Here is a 22,538-nt window from a genome sequence, read left to right as displayed (position 1 = left end):
AAAAAAAAAGAAAATAAAATCATTAATTTACGGCAAATATTTATGGCATATATGTGGGCCGTAGAAGTGGGAATGACTTCACTTATACTCGCATTATTTTTGGTGGTTCCGTTAATTAAGTTGAGATAAGGATAGTCAATATTTGCTAGTATAACATGCAACGTATATGCATTAACTACGTGTCGTGCCTTTCTTTCCGTTCCTATTATATATATTACTATGAAAGAAGAATTACTGATAATAAATTTGTACCGCTCCATGAGTTTAATCGCCAGTGACTTCTCCACCACCATCGTTTTTTTTTTCTGTTGAATCTGTTTTTGCTTTTTTATTTCAATTACTATTTTTTCCTATTGAGTTTGTTTTCTAAAAGGTACTGTAATTATCGATGAAAACAAACCATTGCTAAAGGTAATAATTGTGATTATTAATAGGTGAAACCAAAAAATTTGTAATTTTCACTTATCACACAATATTATTACGGATAAAAGGCTAAAGTCTTCACGGAAAACTAGAATTTTCACCAAATATAATTAGTGTGAAAAGGGAATGTTTCACTAATTGCACATCGTGAAAACTTAATTTTTCCTAGAACTCCATGATGATAATTAGGTTTTTTTGGTCGAACAAAAAACTGAAAGATAAACAAACGGTAAAAAATAGGTTAGTTAGGCGAGCTCTCTTTTAGGAAAGAAAAAAATAAATGTCAATTATGGAGATATTTTAGGAGATAACTATTATAGGGAAGTCAAAGAATTATTTATGGAGTTTTTTTACGGATTATAATTTGTTAAAACTATTTGTATCAAATATAACGAAATTAGTTTCCTGTAAAAGGTTATTTGCGTAATCAATTCCTACTTATACTTAAATATGGGTTATACATATATGGAATTTTAATGGCAGGTTTCGTGTACAAAAAAAATGAAGAAATGGGCTACAATATTCCCTTGATTAGTGAAATAACTCATTTATTTGTGGGACAAAATTTAAAATCAATTGGCTCAACTAATTTGGGACGGAGGAAGTATTATTGAGGACTGGGCACAACTGAACAAAATTAATCATACGTTATTTATATCTTTTCAACACCATTGCACATTATGCATTTAGTTTGGGTCGCAAGGGCAGAACCTCTCTTGTGCAGATTGTCTGGACGCATTATTCTCCAGTTGTGTACTATTCTGGGCTTCAAACTTAACTACATATGAAATCAGCATTTCCGCCTCATAAGTGCAACAATGCAGCCTATATATCTGTAAGAACCCTCATTTGGGGCATACATGAAAGTCTTGGGGCCTCATGAAAGTGTTTGGGCTTTTTACAAATCTAGGCCGTTTTTTTATGGTTTACAAAACTGAGCCTCTTTTTTTATTTCTTACAAAACTAGGCATAATTTGACCACAAGCGATGGATGGAAAGTTAGCCCAGTTAAATGGACTTAAAATGACAAAAAAGTCCTTTGAATCGATGATTTGAGTCTGTGTCCTGATTTAAATCGGGGAACGGTTTCAGTTCAACCCATGTATGTACCATAATCACGACCATTTCCCTGTCATCATTCTCAGAAGCAAAGAAAACCCATCATTCTCAGTTCAACCCATCTATGGGTGTATATAATCCATCAGAAGCAGTATCTAATTGACGGCAAAGCTAATTCAGTTTAGGCTGAAACAAGAGTTATGCGGTTCATGCATTTTAACAAGCACCTCGTGTGCGTTTTGTTGCTGCTTCAGAGATAAACTCCCTCTTGATTTCTAAGACCAGATTCTATCTCTTTCCCTGCAATATAATTCAATTCCACCAATACCTCCCATTTCCAATTCATTCAAACCTATAAAATACACATTAATCTCTTCCAACATCAATGGCAGGAATAACTCTTCTTCCCACGGCAATAGGTTCAGGCTATCACATGGTTTCTCTCTTCAAAACTCTTACAGAGACATTCTCAAATTCAAATCAAGCCATAACCCAACTTCCTTGTTTCTATGAACTTCTAAAAATTCATTTAACCCCTTCCTTCACTCTCAAAATCAATGGAAGCAGTTTATGTTCTTCACTGTTGTTTCTGTCTTAACTTATCAAAACTTCAGTTCACAAACCTCTCACTTCTCTGCTGCCTTCTAACACAATTTTCACCACACAAACACCAAATTCCATGTTCATTCAAATACGAGAACCCATTTATTTTCATGCCACATATCCCCTTTAATTACTTCCAAAACTTCTTATCTTCCTACTATTCGAATTCCCGTAGCAATGCCTCCCCAAATTGAACGCGAACACCACCTGCTGCTCTCAAGTATACAACAGATGTCTCCATCCACTCTCCTGTTTCATTCTGTGTTCTCGTCATTCAGGAAATTCTGCGAACAGGTTCCACTTTCAGTTCGTGAGAAGGTAGGCTTTTTCTGATTTCTTAGCTCCTCATTATAGCTTTCTTGACCTGCAAAATTACATTTCATAACAAACCCACATTCATAATCATTTTGAACCTGAACAATACCTAACTTGGACGTACATCACCACAAAACCACCAGCAAAGTGAGTACTGAGTGTTGTTCACAACCAACCCATTTCTTCACTGATTTTGCTCGAGTCTCCAATTCTATGAAACCAACCCTTTCACGACCTTGTACCTATCATTTCATTAATTCAACAGCAACCACTCTTGTCTCCATCTTGTCATCGTAATTAAACTGTTAAATATCCTCTACCAAGTCTCAATCAGCAAACACATCAATTTCATCTCAAATGCAGATAACCACAAATCCCTAAAAGAATTTTTGTAACATCTCCAACTAGAGTCAGATTGGAAATTCGACACAAACCCAAATCAAATCCACCATCAACTACTTGTATTTCATCATCATATCTCAAATCAACTGCAATTGCAACTTTTAAGTCAAAATAAAATAAAATATAATCAACTGCAACGCATCCCTTTTTAGCTCGCAACCACAATCGAAACCCCTTTCTCAGCTCGCCTTCAACATCCTCCACCCTTTCTGCAGCTACCACTATGTTTCTCAGAAATCATCTCAAACCCTAGATTTTCTACATTAATCTCTCTTATTTTCGGAAATGGCTGGTGAAGAACAGAGATAGAAAGAAGAACAGGAAAGGAAGAACTGAATGAATGGATTTTAGGGTAATGATGTATATTGGATTAAGTCGCAGCCGTTCAAAAATCTTCGAGACTTCCTGCTTTTGGATTAGGGGTTCAGATCGAAACACGTTATAGCCGATAACTATATTACTGACAGGTACATGAGAGGGAATTTTAGTAATCTCATCCATTTCATGAGATCTCCCTGTACGAGATTTTGACGAGATATTGACCGGTCAGCACGAGATATTGACTGAGATAACGGGATTGGATGGAATCCGCTCCATTGGCCTAGTTTTGTAAGAAAGAAAAAAAGTGGCTTAGATTTGAAAACGAGGTACCAAAACAGATCTATTTATGTATATATTCCAAAGTGTTTCTAGGGTATCCCTTATCCAACCTATTTTCATAAATACGAAAATACCCTTGAATGATTAGTGTTAATTTTATTAATTAGTTGTTAATGATTGTAGTTGGGAGGAGGAGGAGGAGGAGGAGGATTTTATGAAAATGATTTTACCCCAACTCAATCTCAAACTCAAGTTTTTTCTCAAGCTCAAGATGATGATTTTTTGGAGCCAAATCCCGAAGATAAATACATGGATGAGGAACCCAATGCTAATAATACACAGGTTTGGTGTAGACGTTGTTTAATGTCCGTTTTGTAGCTTGAATTCATCAATTTTTTTGATTTTTGTATGTAGTTCGGCGCAACAAAGTTAGGTTCGGCAGATAATTTGTATGTCGAACCTTGCTAAATAAGAACAGTTCGATTTGTACGATTGAATTCTTTATAAGCCGAACTGTCATAGAATTATTGTCGCGCCAAATAAATTCCACGGTTCGGCTTGAAGAGGATATGCTAATATAAGCCGAACCGTATACAAAAATATTTATGATTTACAGTGTAAGATAGAAGACTTGTTATTGCGTTGTTCATTCTTTTGTGAGGGATGAAAATTGTTTCACCTACGCGCCGCCAACAAAACCTTGCTATGAGAGTGTGAAAGAAAGAAGACTTGTTATTGCATTTTTTCAAGGCTGCCATTATATCGGTCTTAAGCGTAGACTCGGTTTCCCAATACCTCCATTGTGTCCTTTAACTTTTTGTAGACCCGGTTTCCCAATACCTCCATTGTGTCCTTTAGCTTTTTGGCCTCTTTTTCAAGAAAACTACTCGATGGATTGGTGTGAAAATTACGCTACGGAGATGGAGCTTTGAAGAAGTTTTCATCCACCGCTTCAATACGGACTAACAAGTCTAACGGATGATGATGATGTAGATGATGAAGAAGATGTTTTTGAAGATGATGAATAAAATGTTGTAAGGTTAGGATCACCCTAATACTTAATCTAATACATTGGGTGGATATATATTCTTTTTTTGCATTTTGTTTTCATTGGATGCCTAGGATGATATGAGATTATGAATGTTATATAATGTATCCTAAAGCGCATCTTATGAATTGAATATATTTTGTGGTTTTTTAAATTTTTTGTTGGTGCAAAGATTTAAAGAAAGTGAACTACGAGTGTATGGTTCGGCTTAAAGATGATGATAGTTGTGCGCCGAACTAGCATGATGCACATTTTCACAACATACAGAGTAATGTTCAGCTTATTAGTTATATTCTCTAATAAGCGAATCCTGGGTTGGTTTCCCAATTAATTTCGTTTGGCTTAAAGATGATGATCATTGTGCGCCGAACTAGCATGATGCACATTTTCGCAACATACAGAGTAATGTTCGGCTTATTAGTTACATTCTCTAATAAGACGATCCTGAGAAGATTTCTGAAGTGTTATGGTTCGGCTTATTAGTAATTTATTTCTACAGCCGAACCATATTAGTTGAACATAAAACTTTTAAGTATGCAGGTTCGGCTTATCTGTTTGTATTTCTGCTAATAGTCGAAGCGTAAACTGAGATTAAATTACCTAATTCGTTTGAAATCATTAAATCATTATTACAAATTAACCATTACAAAATCACTAACCATTACAAGATTCTAATAACCAAAACGAGTTATGAGAAACTTCCTAAGAATGTTGTAGTGAGATTGGTATTTGAAATTTTTTCCTTTCCATTTTCTCCATTCCTCTAGATCTCGAACAACAATCTCATCATTTGTTTCACCTTTAAGCCGATATCGATTGACAATCCGAACCATAGCTACGAAGTCCTTAAATTTATTTTTAATTGTTTCGATTCGACAAACCAATGATGTCTTATCCCGGTTGTTAGGATTACCTGTTTTGTTGGTGAAGGCTTCATGATTTCTGACCAAGTAGTACATACTCATTAGACCCTTTACCCGTCGCTCGGCACCCTTCTCCGGATAGTACGTTACGTAATGTTTGCAAAGAGATAAATAATCTTCTAGAGTATACTTAGGACTAGAGGGTCCCATTTTGTGCTTTGTTAATGAGATACCATATGTGGGTATATATATGTTTGATGGATTATACTATTTCTAACGACTATTTTTTCAAATATTGTTTAAATCTACAAGGTTCGGCTTATACGTCATTCAAATTACAAGTCGAACCAGACTAAACGTACCAACCCCAACGACTAGTTTTTTGAGATTTTGAAAAACATTACAAGGTTCAGCAGACATATATTTTCGTTTAAAAGCCGAACCTGTAAATTTTTCGACCATCTAGTGTATCTCGGCGCAAAGGTGTCTTATAAATCTCAGAATTCTTCTCTTCAGCCATCTGTAACATATTCCGAGCTCGTATCTTTTTCCTCCATGGCTTATAGCCCAAAGGCTTTGAAATCTAGCTTCATATATAAAAAGGAATAAGAAGTTAGTTTTATAAAAAAAAAACAAACTAAACTACTCTATAATGCAACATTAAGCTTTTGGATTCCTCACTTTTTCTTCATTAGTTTCGCTGGGATGATATTGATTAACTCATCCTAATACTCTAATGTAATCTTTCATCGTATAACGAATTTGTTGGAATCTTTCAGCTAATTCCGAACGCGTACGATGTTTAGGATTTCCATCTAACCGAAAATGGAATTTTTTTACTTTTCTCCAAAACATCGAATAATGCACATCAGGATGTTCACCATAAATACGATAAGTCCGAATGAAAGCTCTAACAAGCAACTTATCATCTTCTACGGTGAATGGTCCCATGAATTAGTATAGAAGGAAACAATGAGTTAAGCAAACCCAACGCTATGAATAGAATACTATATATAGAAAAAGCCACAACATATCTATTTTTTGGGAAAAACAAAAAATAATCGTTGTATTTTACAGAAATCAGTGTAATGTTCGGCTCATAGTAACGATTTCTTTATTAACCAAACTTGTTGAAATAAGGGTTCGGCTGATTCGAGACACTCATGAGCCGAACAACAGTCGCAGACCTTTAAAATTAGTTAAAGGCAACAGGTTCGGCTACTACGAAAGTAATAATTTGAGCAGAACTAATATCCTTTATGTTGTTTCAAAGACCAGCAAACATTCCAACCAAACATATAAAATCATTCTAAAATATATTAAAACATACGATTCAAGGTACTTAACCAAACAAGTGTATTTAACAAAACATAAAAAACTAAGTGTACTTCACGACTCATAACAAAGAAATCCAGACATTCAAGGCAGTTTACACATTCAAACTTATAGTTCACTGACCACGACCTCTTTTCCCTTTAGGACGTACATTCTCGTCGTCTTCATCAGTTGGCCCGCCCCTAGCAGCTCGACTTGAGCCTTCACCTTCTTGCCATGACCTCTTGCTCGTCGACCTTTTTTTGGTCTATTCGGTCCTTTTCCTTTATTTATGACTGCATCCCACTGGTTGTACCAATCCTCTTGCTCCTCCACTGTCATCTTAGTTTTACAAGAAAGTCTTTTTTTCAAATTTCTCAACAACTCCTTACCCGCCTCAACCTGGTTCCATTTAAAAGTCGAAGAACTTTAATATTGAAGAAGTAACAATTAAACAAGTAAAAATGGAAGACATCGCTTACCATTGTTTTATATGCCTTTTGAATGTCAACGGCCTTGGACTTCTTTTTGGAAACCTTTTCCTTCTCCCTGTCAGTTACAACTTGACTTTTTCTATTAATAATAAGGGGATGTGAAATTTCATTATACCAATCCATGTAGCCCGACTCAACTTGGGAAGAGGTGGTGCTTTTAGTTCTGGTTTATGTTTTGGGCACCACGAAGAGGTGGTGCTTTTAGTTCCATTGGAACCCAATGCCAACAACTTGAAATTATCGTTAACCACTGGGAGCGTTTGGGTAGATTCTAATTGACGTAGTACTCGACGAGGATCATATATTACAAAATCACCAGTATAAAATAAAGGTCCGTAGTACATACCTATCGACACATGATTATCTTGAACAACATAATCTTCTTGAACATCTCTCAAATATGGTTCAAATACGACGCCACTCCCATCCAAAGAGTCTAATTTCTCTCTCAGCTTAATAAACACATCTTTCTTATTTCTTTTCTTGGTTTCCTCAAACTTATATCGATATGTTGTTGGCCTTGTATTAACCCAACTTTCATGTACTTTGGCCAATTTCAATTTTGGGTAATGGTCATATACCCACACCTACATCAATAATGCAAGAATTCTCAAAATATCCTCCAACAAAGAAACTAAATTTCTATTGATCATGAATTCTGGCAATATTCAAAAAAGATAAATGCTTGGTTTTCCTCTGAACTGTAAAGGTTCGACACACAACTAAACTTAAAGTATGTGCCGAACCTTTACAATAGAAGGATCGGCTTGTATTGTAGGTTTACATTTAAGCCGAACCTTAGACTGAAATACCAATTTTTTGTGTTAAAAAAAGTAAAATTTAAGCAACAAATTCAAATGTAATGATGATAATTACCTGAAGCATAGTGAAATTTCCTCCAATTTTTGTACTTGCCAACCTAGATGTTTGTGCGAGTTGATTGAGTAGGTAGGAAAGTGACGTTGTCCCCCAAGCATAACTATTAACGGAGTGAACATCCTTGAAAAATTAGAGATATTGAGCACTCACCTTGTTCCCAGAAAGGTATGGAAAGATATCTCTTCCAAGAGTGTACATTATATATGTTGTTACAGTTTGCTTCACTAACTCCTCAGTCATCACCAACTCTCCATTTTTCACCCTCTCCGCTGTATCCGGAAAATAGTTTTTCAACCTCAATAACTTGAGCTTCTTGTTTTTCTTGTTCAATGTACCTTTATCATCATAGGTAGAAGTCACCTCTCTCGCAGAACAATAAAACTCTAGTTCGGTTATTGATCTTAGCCAACCTAGAGTTTCCTCCGCCAACTTATATAACTCATCCCAACTCATATTATAAAACGCTGCATCCACGCTTTCGCCGGTGACACTAAGACCCGTAATCTTATTCGCATCGTCAGCAGTGATTGTCATCTCTCCAAATGGGAGATCAAATGTGTAAGTCTCCGGACAAAATTCTCGGCAAAAGCGGAGGCCGTCACTCTATCACATTCATGATGACCATATCTAATGGCAGGCTATAAACCAGAGGCTTGCACAATAACAACCACCGGAGGAACCTCTTTAAAAAAAATCCCAATGTGCATCCCTTTGGTGTCTCAAAAATCAGACCGCACGACAATGGTCAGGAGTCTCATATATCCTCTTATCCCAAGACTCTCTATAACCAATCAACACCATGCCTCCGTCGGCTAGAAGACCATGTGGTAAACCATCATCCCGCGCAGGTATTACATCATCATCATCATCAGGAATGTGAAACCTAACAATACGGAGTGTAACATCTTTCTTCTCTGGTTCTTGTTGTTCCTCCACTTCTGGTTGATCTTCCACACCTGGTTGATCTTCCAAGTTTTTGCTTTTACCTTTTTGGTTCATATACATAGTACAAAAACATAACTAAGTATAATCCTACAGAATACACGTCATATCTTAGATAATAGAAGTTACAGAAACAAGCTCGGCTTATAAGTAAGCCAGTCGAAACAACCGAACCTAAGATATTCAAAGATCGACGATTTCTAAAATGCGCCGAACCGTTCTTCAATATAAGTTCGGCTTCTAGTAAATTCCAACATATGAGACGAACTTTTCTCTGTGTTACGAAAAATACCTAGGTTTTTCTAATTAAACCTAATCTAACAATCAAAGAAACTTCATTTATCAACAAATTAAATAGTTGGGTTTGTAGAAAATACCTCATAATCCTCATTTATGGGGTTTCTTCTTCACTTGATTGAACTTCTTTGTCAATTTCAGTTTGAACTCCTTCTAACAGTTGTTGGTCTTCAATTGACGGATTAGAAGAATATTTTGACCGCCTACCAATTGCTTTTTGTTTTCCACGAGCCATTTTATAGCTGTGTTTAATCGACGATCAAATTTTTATAATTCGACGATTGATTTCGGCGATGAAACATGATTTTAACCGTTTTTCTACGACTTGGTTCGGCTAGAGAAGAGGAGAGGAAACGAAGAGGTTCTTCGGTGTTTCTTATGCTTTGACCCGAAAGAGAATTTTTTGCTTTTATATCACCTTAAGAGCAGTTAAGTAATTTACGTGTTTCTAGAATATTTTAATACTTTCCAATTAGTTCGGCTCTTAACAAATTGGCAATTTGAGCCGAACATTTTCCTTGGAGAATTATCGAGTGCTAGCAGTTTGGTTCGGCTCTAAACGAAATTGGAAATTTATGCCGAACTTATTACTAAGAGAACTGTCGAATGTCACCAAATTAGTTCGCCTGGTACGCATTAAACACTTATAAGCCGACCTTTTTACTTAGAGTATTAAGGAATGTCAGCAAGTAAGTTCGGCTAATACGCATTACGTATTTATAAGCCGAACCTTATATTGTAACTTAGATATTACCATTGTACTCAAAGCATAACATTTCACTTAAACATAAAAGCATAACATTGTACTTAAACATCGTAACATTGTACCGAAAACATAAAATTGTTTTCTTCAAGTAAATAACATTGTGCTAAATTCAAACATTACTTAAAAACCAAACAATAAAACCTAGTGTACTTCAATTTGAACATAGTCATTCATTGACCACGACCGCATTTGCTACCTCCACCACCACGACCTTTTTTACCACCACTTCCACTCGCACCTTCACCTTTGTTGATTACTCCATCCCAACGGTTGTAAAGATATTCTTGTTCTTCCACCCCATCTCTGCTTTGCAATCAATTTTCTTCTTCATGATCTTCAACACGTCTTTACCCCCTACCACCTAATAAAATTTAGTTACAGCAAATAAGCAACAATATACAAAAAAAAAATGAAAACAACTTTAAAAGTGTGCACTCAATATACCATAGTTCACTAAGCCTTTGAAACATCTTCAACAATGCCCTTTGAGTTCTTCCTCGTCTTCGGCTCCACTTCCTTTTGTTTTTGCTTTTCCTTCTTAGCATCTACCAAAGCTTGACTTTCCCAATTAATGATTAAGGGATGTGAAATTTGGTTATACCAATCTATATAAGCCGGGTCAACTTCACAAGTATCGTCACGCAACTCTTCTAAGTTAACCCAACTTAATTTGTTCTCTTCCAATTTATCCCAACAATCAGTGGTAGCATCGGGATCATATTCGGTATCCATGAACTTTCCGTACTCTTAGTTCCCTTAGAAACCTTGGGCAACAACTTGAACTTTAATTCCTCTAGCACCGAAATCGTTTGGATAAACCCATATTGACGGAGTACTCGACGGGGATCAAACAAAGGTCCGTAGTACATCCCCAATGGCATATCTTCATCCTCAACAACTTCATCATCTTCTTCATCCTTTTTGTATGGTTGAAATACAACTTGTTCAACAGTCAAAGAGTCTAACTTTTATCTCAAAGCTATCAAGATTTCCTTTTTATTCCTCTTCTTATTTTCCTTGAAAATCCATTTGCCCGAGGTATGGAATGAATCTGCCCACTTGTCATCTTCCTTAGAAAAATTCAATTCCGGGAAATGGTCATATATCCATACCTACATCAACAATATGAAGAAAAAAAAAACAAAACGTTTTAACTAGAATCAGTAGAATTGGGTCATTGAGGATGTCGACTTTGGGAAACATAAGAAGTTTCGGCTCATATGGAAAACACAGTTAAGCGGCGAACCAACTAAGGTCGTCTTAAACAATAAAATTTGTATCAGCTGAACCATATTAAAATTAAGTTCGGCTTAAAAATAGAAGCTAATATTGAGCCGAGATTAGTCATGAAAATAGAACTAAAGTGTGTAAACTTACCTGAAGCATGGTGAAATAACCTTTAATATTTGTACTTGTTAACCTAGAGGCAGTTCCAAGTTGCTCGAATATGAAAGAAAGGGTCGCGGTTCCCCAAGAGTACTTGTGGTAGCTTCTCTTAACAATTGAAGGTATTGAGCATTGACCTTGTTCCCACTGTTATCGGTAAATATCACACTTCCTAAAGTATACAACAAATACGCGGTAGCAGTGCGCCTAGCTTTGAAATTTTCTCATTTATGTCTCCAAAATACTTTTTCAAATCAGTGAACTTGATTTTCTTCAACTTCTTTGTGCTAGAATCCACAAACTTCACCTCTTTAGCAGCGCAGGCAAACTCCAATTTTGTCTTGTCTTTTGGCCAACCTAGATTTTCCTCAGCCAGTACATACAACTCATCCCAAGTTATTTCATAAACCTCAGATTTCACATTTTTCCCCTTCATTCTAAGACCACTAATCTTCTGTGCATCATCAGGAGTAATTGACATCTCGCCAAAGGGGAGATGAAATGTGTAAGTCTCCTATTGAGATATCGTAATGTTCAAGCTAGAAGTTACGTACAAACTCTAAAGTTTGCTATACTTAGAAGTTGTTGTATCTCAGGAAACTATGTAAACTAGGAAACACTTGTTTTACAAGTTAAGAACTCTAGGATATTTGTATATAAAAACAGAGAGATATCATGTATATTGTATTCAAGAATTCAATTAAAAGATTATTCGTTCTAAACTATTTCTCTTCTCTTTGTTCTTCTCTTTGTATTCTAAACCTAACCAATTCTAAAACTTGACTTGGTATCATCCTTGTTCGATTCTCCATGTCTTCCACATCTTCAACAGTTTCTACAGTTCTGAATTCTTCTCAATCTATGATGGCTTCTTCTGTTTTTCACAACCACATCACATCATTACTGTTAAGCTTGATGAAATAAATTACTCTCTTTGGCGTGCTCAGTTCTTACCTTCTTTATAAGGATATGAACTTGATGGCTATGTTAATGGTGACAAACCATGTCCCCCTACAACTATTTAAAACACCCAAAACCCTAACCCTGAATATTCTCCTTGGATCAAACAAGATCGAATTCTTATAGGTTGGATCTTCTCCTCTCTGACTCCTGTTGTATTATGGAAAGTTCATCGTCTTACCACTTCCCGTGAAGTTTGGTCCTCCCTGGAATCCTTATTTTCTTCCAAATTTGATGCACACATTCATCATCTTCAATGTGAACTCCGTGTACTGAAGAAAGGATCTCTTTCTATGAGAGCTTATATTGATAGGGCTCGTGATCTTGTTGACAGTCTTGCTGCCGCTGATACTACTGTGACTAACACCGAGTTACGTCACTGTATTCTTGCTGGATTGGACTCCTCTTATGATGCTATAGTCACTTCTCTCACCACCTCCATGGGTACTATGAAACTTGAAGATTTCATCACATATCTTCTCACCTTTGAACTGCGTGTAAATAACAAACAAAGTTGCTGAATTCTCAACCTGTTGTTGCTGCTGCTTCTCGGACTCCTTCTTCTCAGTATAATGGACTTCTACCAGGACCTAATATTGGCACCTTCAATGCTGGTACTCGACAAAGTACTGTTTGCCAATTATGTGACAAAGATGGTCATCTTTCTCCTATGTGCTGGAAAAGCTTTGATCGCAACTTCAAACCACAACCTCCTCGACGTGCTCAGCCACAACAATCACCTGCTCCTCGTGCTTATGCTACTAAAACACAAGGGTCTTCTTCTTTCGCTCTGTGGGTACCTGACAGTGGGGCTACCGATCATACCACGAATGATCTAGCTAGATTGCACCCTTATTCAGAATACACAGGTCCTGATGAAATAAAGATGGGTAACGGTTCTTCTATTCCAATTTCTCATGTTGGTTCATCAATACTAAGTACTCATGTACGTAAGTTATATCTCAATAATACTCTGTTTTCTCCTCAAATCTCCCATAATTTATTATCAGTTTCTCAGCTTACTAATGATAATGATGTATTGTTTGAATTTCACCCTGATTTTTGTATTGTGAAGGATCGACGTACGGGGAAGGTTCTTCTGCGCGGAAATAGGGTTGGTGGTCTTTATGTTCTTGATGATTCAAAAATTTCTACGACAAGTCTTGTTGGTGAACGAGCTAGCTTACAAAACTGGCACTCAAGATTAGGTCATCCTATGATGCGAACTGTGCGTCATGTTATTTCTCAATTTTCTCTTCCTGTTTCTAGTAGAAAAATAAGTTTTTGTTCTTCTTGTCATGAACATCGAAGTCATAAGTTGCATTTCTCTTCTAGTAATACTATTTATTTTAATCCATTTGATTTGATTGTCTCGGATGTTTGGGGTCCTTCTCATATTATTTCTAATGAAGGTTATCTATATTACATCATCTTTATTGATGCATATTCTTGGTTTACATGGATGTTTCCTCTCACTCATAAATCAGATGTCTACTCTATATTTCTTGTTTTTCAAAAACATGTTGAGAATCTTTTTAGTCGAAAGATAAAGATTTTTCAATCTGATAATGCTCTTGAGTATCGTAAATTTACACCTTATCATCAACAAAATGGAATCTTTCATCGATTCTCTTGTCCACACACCTCTGAGCAAAATGGATTAGTTGAACGTAGGCATCGTCACATTCATGAAACAGGACAAACCCTATTATCTACGTCCTCTATACCAACTTCTTATTGGTATGATGCGTTTTTAGAGCATTTTATCTAATGAATAGAGTACCTTCATCTGTTCTAGACAAAACGTCTCCATATGAAGTGTTGTTTGGTTCACCTCCTGATTATTCTTCTTTTTGTGTGTTTGGATGTCTTTGTTTTCCTCATCTTCGCCCTTATAGATCTCATAAGATGGGTCCATCATCCTCTCCCTGTGTGTTCATTGGTTATAGCCCACAACATAAAGGCTAGTCTTCATATACCAACTGGTCGTATATATGTTGGCAGGCATGTAGTTTTTGATGAGACCACCTTTCCTTTTGCGGCGCTGGTTGAACCATATCCAACATCGACTTCTACTGATCAGGTGATATCTTCTCCTTTGTACATCATATCTTCTATCCCAGTGTATGTTAATTCTCCTCAGACACCTACATAGGAACAATCTTTACCAACGCATGGTATTGATTTGGGATTACATGATGAGAACTCCTTGTTGCAAGAAGAAATAATATTTGATGCTCGGTTTACTACTCAACCTAATTCTGGTGCAGCATATCCAGACTTACTTTCACCACCTTCAGGTCAGGAAACTACTCAACGTGATTCTGTGTGTGAACCCTCCACTGCTCTTATTATTCCAACCCATCATATGATTAATCGTGCTAAAGATGGGATATTTAAGCGAAATCCAAAAAATTTAAGTGCTTCTAAGTATGCTCTTATTAGTGACTCTGTCCTTGAACCAATGTGTTTCTCTCAAGCTCAAGCTGACCCTAACTGGCGTAAAGCGTCTGATGATGAGTATAATATTTTGCTTAAAAACGGTATGTGGATTTTGGTACCATATGATCCTTCCATGAATCTTGTTGGTTATAAATGGGTTTATAGAATTAAATGTAAGGCTGATGGCACCATTGAACGATTTAAAGCTCGTCTTGTAGATAAGGGGTATAATCAACAAGAAGGTGTTGATTACAGTGAAACTTACAGTCCTGTTGTGAAACCATGCACAATTCGTAGTATTCTTACCATAGCTTCGACATCTAATTGGGATATTCATCAGTTGGATGTTCAGAATGCGTTTTTACATGGTAACCTTGAAGAGGAAGTATATATGAAACAACCACCAGGATACATTGATCCTAACTTCCCAACTCATTTCTGTAAACTACAAAAATCTCTTCACGGACTTAAACAAGCACCGCGTGCATGGTATCATAGACTTAGTGATTTTTACTACAGCTTGGTTTCATTACTTCTAAGTGTGATTCTTATTTATTTATTCGAAGGGATAACACTGGAGTTATATTCTTATTGGTGTACGTCGATGATATTATTTTCACTGGATCAAACACTGTCAGCTTAGACTTTATTCGTACATCTCTGCACAAGGAATTTGTAATTAAAGATCTTGGTCCTTTGTCTTATTTCCTTGGAATTGAAGCAACTCGTACTTCTTCTGGTATGTTTCTTACACAGAAAAGATATGCTCATGATCTTCTTATTCAAGTTAAAATGGATGGTGTTAAACCTATCCAAACTACACTTAGTACCACTGGAGACATGTCTTATGATCGTAGTACATTATTAAAAGATGCTACAGAATACAGGAGTATTGTGGGTGCATTACAATACTTGACGTTTACTCGTCCAGACCTAGCTTATGCTGTGAATAAAGCCTGCCAATTTATGCATGCCCCAACTGAATTTCATTGGACATTAGTTAAGCGTATATTATGCTATCTCAAGCATACATCTACATATGGAATTTCTTTCAAGCCAGCCGATAACTTGCAGTTGTCATTCACAGCTTACACTGACTCCGACTGGGCAGGTTCATTAGATGAGTGTCGTTCTACCAGTGGCTATTGCATTTATTTAGGTGGTAATATTACTTGTTGGAGTGCTCCTAAACAAAAAACAGTGTCTCGTTCTAGCACTGAAGCTGAGTATCTGGGTCTTGCTATTGCTACAGCTGAAATTATGTGGATTCGTTCTCTTCTTTCAGAACTTCAAATATCTACTGCATCTCCACCTATTCTATGGTGTGACAATCTAGGTGCAACCTATCTTACTGTTACTCCAGTTTTTCATGCACGGACGAAGCATATAGATATTGATTATCACTTCGTCTGTGATCAAGTTGCATCTAAACAGCTTGATGTTCGATTCATTTCCTCTAAAGATCAGATAACATATATATTTACAAAGGCCCTTCCCAAAGATCTCTTTGCTTTATTGAGATCCAAGATAACGTTTCTTGATGACTCGTTACGCTTTCAGGAGGGTATTGAGATACCGTAATGTTCAAGCGAGCAGTTACGTACAAACTCTAAAGTTTGCTATACTTATAAGTTGTTGTATCTCAGGAAACTATGTAAACTAGGAAACACTTGTTTTACAAGTTAAGAACTCTAGGATATTTGTATATAAAAACAGAGAGCTATCATGTATATTGTTTCAAGAATTCAATTAAAAGATTATTCGTTCTAAACTATTTCTCTTCTCTTTGTTCTTCTCTTTGTATTCTAAACCACACCAATTCTAAAACTTGACTTCTCCAGACAAAATCTCTCACAAAAGACTGAGTTTGTAACTGCATGCAAGTTCTTAGCGCCACCACTTCGAGGTTTGGGAGTTTTTGAATTAGAAGGAGTCACTTCCATTGTTCTCCTTTTAAGCTTGTCTTTGAATTTTCCCGGATGGGTGCTAAAACAAATGATAAATCTTAATTAGTTGTCCAAATTAAATAAATATGGTTCTACTAAACAATGTGATAAGTCACCTATAAGTGGATAAGTTTATAGGAAGCTATTAGCCATACACATAGTAAAGTTCGACACATTCAATTTTTTTATCGAAATGAGCCGAACAGTGTAAGATATATTATTAAATAATCGTATCTAAGTTCGGATGATTATCATAAAAATAATTAAAAGCCGAACATGTAGGTTCGGCAGATTATAATAAAAAATAATTATAACATGTTCGGATAATACGATATTCAAAACACAACATGTTTTCAGCCGAACTGTTCTTCGTCTGTAGAAAAAGAAAGATCGGCTGATAAATGTCAGCCGAACACTAATTTGTAACTACCAAAACCGCGAGGAATCATTGATTGCATGTCATGAAATCAATGAAATACGAAAAGGCAAGCAATAGGTTTGTGGGAAATACCTTTCTATGTGCAATTTTATGAAATCAGGGTATATTTTTCGCTCTCCAACACCAATCAATCCACTATCTCTTCATCTCCATCTTTTCCAAAAACCCTAGATTGAGATGCTACAGAAGCAATAGCAAGATTCGGCACAGTATTTATAGGGCATCGCTTAACACGAGGTGCCATATATGTGTTTAGTCGATAACTTAATCGAAAAAAAATAAATCAGAATTTTGTTTCTATTTTTGGAGAAGAAGATGAGAAGAAGAGGGAGCGAAAAAGATTTTTCGTTTTTAAAAGTTTTAACATTTTTTTTTAAGTTACGGCTTTAGGATTGATTAATGGGTTAATTAGTAGGTTAATTAGTGGGTAACGGTTAATTAGTGAGAGGATAGTTAATTAGGGGATGGGTTAATTAGTGGGAGAGTTTTAGGATTAGAATTTAATTAAGTGGAAGGGTAGTAATGTAATTTAAATTATGTAAGGGCATTATAGTAACTTAAGCATCACTAGAATACCCCTTATCATCTTGCATTGGATGGCATAATAAGTCTGTATGCCCCAAAATGTTCATCTATGCCCGAAATGAGGGTTCATCTGTAAACTGATGTAGTGTCTGTACATTGTGCCTGCCCGAGGAACATATACTACTCCCTCCGTCCCCAATATATAGGCGGAGTTGTAAAAATTTGTAGTCCCATTAGATAGGCGGACTTTCAATTCCAAGATGGGTTTTTCCATATATTACCCTTATTTATTATAGATAGTTATCATTATAATAAAGTTAATGTCTCTAATGTTGGAAATTGTAAAAAGGGTGAAACAAGAAAGAGGATGGAAATGTAGGAAATCAAAAAATAATCTTATTCTAAAAGAAACTCACTTCTCCGTCTATATATTGGGGACGGAGGGAGTAGAAAGCAGTACAGTACCATTAGAGAAAAGCCCAAACAAAGAGGTGAACACGGAAAGAAAGACGGTGGATTCCTATCAATATTTAATTCCTATCAATATTTAATTCCTCCACAATCAACACTTACTCTTTCATTTTCCTTTACAAAGAAGATATGACATGGTTTGAGACTGGGATGGAAAGTGATTTCCTAACGGTGGGTTTGTTTATAGAATTTACAATTTTTGGGATTTATAATCTCATGGGATTATAAATTTTGGGATTCATGTAAATCCCTCATGTGTTTGATAACTCATTTAAAATTGTAGGAAATACCAATTGGTCCTACAAATAATATATTATAGACAGTCTAGTCCAGTGGACCTGTCAATTGTCTGTTTGGTCCTATTTGATAATATAAATTATAGTTTGGTCCTAAAAATTATGGTTTGGTCCTATGGTGATGTCATGGATGATGTAAATGTCATTGTGTGGTGGCAGAAATACCCTTTTGGGACCACATATATAGACAAAAACCCTAAAAAAATATCTTATTTTCATATTTACTTTATCTCTCCACCTGTTTTCAGATCTAGTTTTTCTTTCCATTTTTTTTCTTCTTTTTTCTTTTGATGCTCACGAGAACGATGAAGAAGGATGATATTTTTTTTTGGTTTTTTCTTCTATGTAGTTACTTTTGACGTTGAATATGATGATAAAGATTACGAAGATGATGAAAACGACGGAGATTTTTTGTGTTTCTTCGTCATTTATTGCTGCCGCTGCTGTTGAAAAAGATGGAGATGATGAAGACAACGATGATTTTATGTTTCTTTCTTCTCTGCTGTTGCTGTTTTTGTTGAATATGATGAAGACGATGAGTATGATGAAGACTATGAAGATTTTTATGTTAATTGGATGTATTTTTTTGATTTTGATGTTGAAGATCTTGATCTTGATTTTGTTGCTCGTGTTAAAGATTAAGTTCTGTTGTTGTTGAAGATGACGAAGACGATGAAGATGATGCTACTGTTGGACTTCATTTCTGGAATGAACTCTGTTTTTCTTAAGTTTTTATACGGAGTTCATTTCTGAAATGAACTCTGTTTTTTTAGGTTTTTATATGGAGTTCATTTCTGGAATGAACTCTGTTTTTCTTAGATTTTTATATGGAGTTCATTTCTGAAATGAATTCTGTTTTTTTATGCTTTTATATATATGGAGTTCATTTCTAGAATGAACTCTGTTTTTTTAGATTTTTATATGGAGTTCATTCCAGAAATGAATTCTATTTTTCTTAGGTTTTTATATGGAGTTCATTCATTCCTGAAGTTCATCTCTGTTTTTCTGTTTTTCTTAGGTTTTTATATGGAGTTCATTTCTGGAATGAACTCTGGTATTTTTACGTGATTTCTGAAAAAATAAGTAGGAATTAACGGGAGTTCATTTTGAAGAATGAACTGCTACAAAAAAAAATAAGTAGAAATTAAACGCAAGGGTATTTTTGTCCATTTAATATTTTTAAATAATTATGGACCAAACAATAAAGGCGTTTTCCCAAAGGACCAAACTGACATGGGCCCACCTAAAAAAGGACCAAACGATATTTTTCCCAATAAAATTCCTAGGATTTATAGAATTATCTTGGTTTAAAATCCATATACTGTTTGATATTACCCTTAGAATCTTCAAATTGCATACATATACGAGTTAAAGTTAAAATAAATGGGTTCATAAATCACTTGATAAGTTTCCCAGCAAATCGTAGGGAGGGTCGGACTCCATATGAAGGATTTGTTGGAAAACTGATTCCCGTGAGAAACATGATTACAGGAATTTGAGCAACCAAACGTACCGAGGAAACGTAATTCCACAAAATCCATGGACCTATAAGTCACCTTTAAAATTCTACATCCAAACCCACCATTACATTGTTCCATGATCTTGCCATCTGTCCACCTCCATCTAGACAATAGGGACATTGAACCCAAAGCTAAAATAGCATAGATTTAGTTATCAAGGACAAGGAATATGTCCACCATCCCATCAGATGACGTCAAAATCATCATCTACCAAATCTTTCAATTCTCCGGACCCTTAGTTCTTCTAAAGAGAGGTTTCCCCCGCGAGACCTATTTGACGATGACTGAGTAGAAGATGCTACACTGTTACTGTTGTTATCTGTTCTTCCACTGCCACACATCTCGCAAACATTTAACCTGTCAAAATTATCGTAAGTGCAAGCTGGACATCTCCATGAAGCACCAGTAACATTCCTCCCTGTCCGACTCCCACCACCACCAACCCGTCCTCTGCCAGAAATACGGCATCGACGTAATCTAAACAAATTACGGGCAAACTTAAGTGGCCAGCTCAATATACCCATAGCACCTCTTATAACTGTAGTAAGCGGATCTGGACCTTAATATGAACGTTTCAATCGAAGATAGATAATCCCTGCAAGTATTCCCCCAAGGTGACCCAAGAATGACACATTTGGCACAAACATCTGTATAAGGATCAGTTCCGCCCATGCTGCATGGCCTGCAGGTACCATGAGTCCATACACATTAGTGTAGTTATCTGATTGGGAATTGAGGACAACTTTCATTGCAAAGAGGACTCCTGAAAACCCCACCGAGTATTCATTCTTGAAAGCTTGTTCATAATCAAATAGAAAAAGAGTTTTGGCAAGAAGTAGCGTGGTTCCTTGGGACATTGCAAGTAGTGCAGCAACCATTGATGCAAACTCAATGCTCCCCATTGAAGTTTCCAACTGGATCCCCTTCCACAGGAGTGACATCATGTTGAAAACAAGGTGCGACTCACCCAAGTGGTAAAATGCTGACAAGAAAAAACGCTTAAGGTCCCTGTCCTGCTCAAAAAGAAATATATATATATATATATAAGAACCAAAAGAATATTACACCAAATCAATGAGAGCATAGAAAATTTAAGAGGCCAATACAGAATAAAAATTGCATGGATAATACGTAATAAGAGTCACATCATTACTAGAGGACACATTCTAAAGCCCTAACGGTGACCTCTGTAGAGGCCAAGTTTAGATCTTACAAACCTGAACTTGTTCCATATGAAGACCACAGACCTCCTAGACTACTTATAATCCAGGAAACCTACTCTGAAAGTCTATTAGCTGAAGAAGTGGACATGTCAAATGCCTTTTGATTCGCTGCCTAGTTATCATATTAAAGCAATAACTGTATTTTATTCAGGCTTACAGTAATTGAATGGCACATCAGGAAACCAAAGTTAGAACCCTAAGAAACTGCAATAGATCTTTCTTGACTAAGTCCGAGGGTCTTAACAAACTCAGGATAAACAAGAGAAGCCATGACATGATATAGCCAACAACGGTACCAAATAAATTCATAAATTTAAACGCTTATATACATTGGTGATTGGTAGTATGCCTCCTGCAAATATTTCTTGCTTATTTGTTTTCTTGCTACACTAGACTGTCTTTCTCCCAACACATTGCAAGTATGTATTTCTAATTCACAATAATTGGATCATTGAAATGTATATTTAGGGTCTTCGTCCTAGTCTATATGACCTAATGGGCTTCGAAAATTTCAAAAAAGTATGGAACTTTTCGCTAGTAATACCAACTCAAGCATATTTGATCGTCAAGCAATCATACTGAAATAACTTTACGGGTTTCTTGAATTTGACACAAACAAACCCAATCTTCTCCAATTGTACCCCTAAAACTATAAAACCTCCAAACTTGACACCCAAAACCTAATTCCAGAATTGGGTTCTGAAATTTTACAAGAAATTAACAAAAGAAGGTAGAATGAATAAAAAATACTTACTCTTACGATGAGGCGAGGATTGAACCAGACTTGATCAATAGATGGAAGAAGTGTATGAAGAATACCAGGTCTTAGGTAGATTAGAGTATTAGCTACTATTAATCCAGCAGTAACAGGAGGTTTAATTGGTAATCTGTAATATTCATTCACAGCATGAAGAGCTAACAATGGTATCATCCCTCTTGTTATACCTCTTCCACTTCCAACATTTCTGTTCATTTCTCTTTCTTTTTTTATTTCTTTCTTGTTCTCTCTTTGATCTGTAAGAAGGAAAAAAAATAAATAAATTCTGGTTTTAATAACGAAGGAAGAAACAAGAAGCACTGGACAGTTCGAGTATCTTCTTCTTCTTCTTCTCTTTCAAAGGGGGTTTTATTGAGGATCAGAAACTTCTAGACGTAGACGTTTAAGTTAAACAAAGAACATAAATAGGGGGAATTGACAAAACCACCCTCCAATCAGGATGTGCGCGGTAAGCACTCGGGTAAGAACCCGGCCTTCCGTCGAATCAACAGATGATTAATCGCGTACAATTTACATGTCCGAAGGTGGGAGAGTGTTTTTTCTACAA

The 22,538-nt window shown here is 36.0% G+C and overlaps 1 protein-coding gene across 1 annotated transcript; it reads right to left on the bottom strand.

The window, feature by feature from the left end:
* Positions 1 to 19,772: 19,772 nt before the first annotated feature.
* LOC113347095 (rhomboid-like protein 14, mitochondrial) lies at positions 19,773 to 22,303 on the bottom strand. The gene is made up of 2 exons (XM_026590684.1): positions 21,968 to 22,303; positions 19,773 to 21,003 (listed from the first exon to the last, which is right to left on the bottom strand). The coding sequence occupies exons 1-2, from the start codon at positions 22,184 to 22,186 to the stop codon at positions 20,551 to 20,553; spliced, it is 672 nt and encodes a 223-aa protein (XP_026446469.1). The 5' UTR covers positions 22,187 to 22,303; the 3' UTR covers positions 19,773 to 20,550.
* Between the last annotated feature and the right edge of the window lie 235 nt (positions 22,304 to 22,538).

This window comes from Papaver somniferum, chromosome 2 (assembly GCF_003573695.1).
Source record: "Papaver somniferum cultivar HN1 chromosome 2, ASM357369v1, whole genome shotgun sequence".
Taxonomy (NCBI): Eukaryota; Viridiplantae; Streptophyta; class Magnoliopsida; order Ranunculales; family Papaveraceae; genus Papaver; species Papaver somniferum.
The sequence above is the reverse complement of the archived record's forward strand: the minus strand, read 5'-3'. Positions and strand labels throughout refer to the sequence as shown.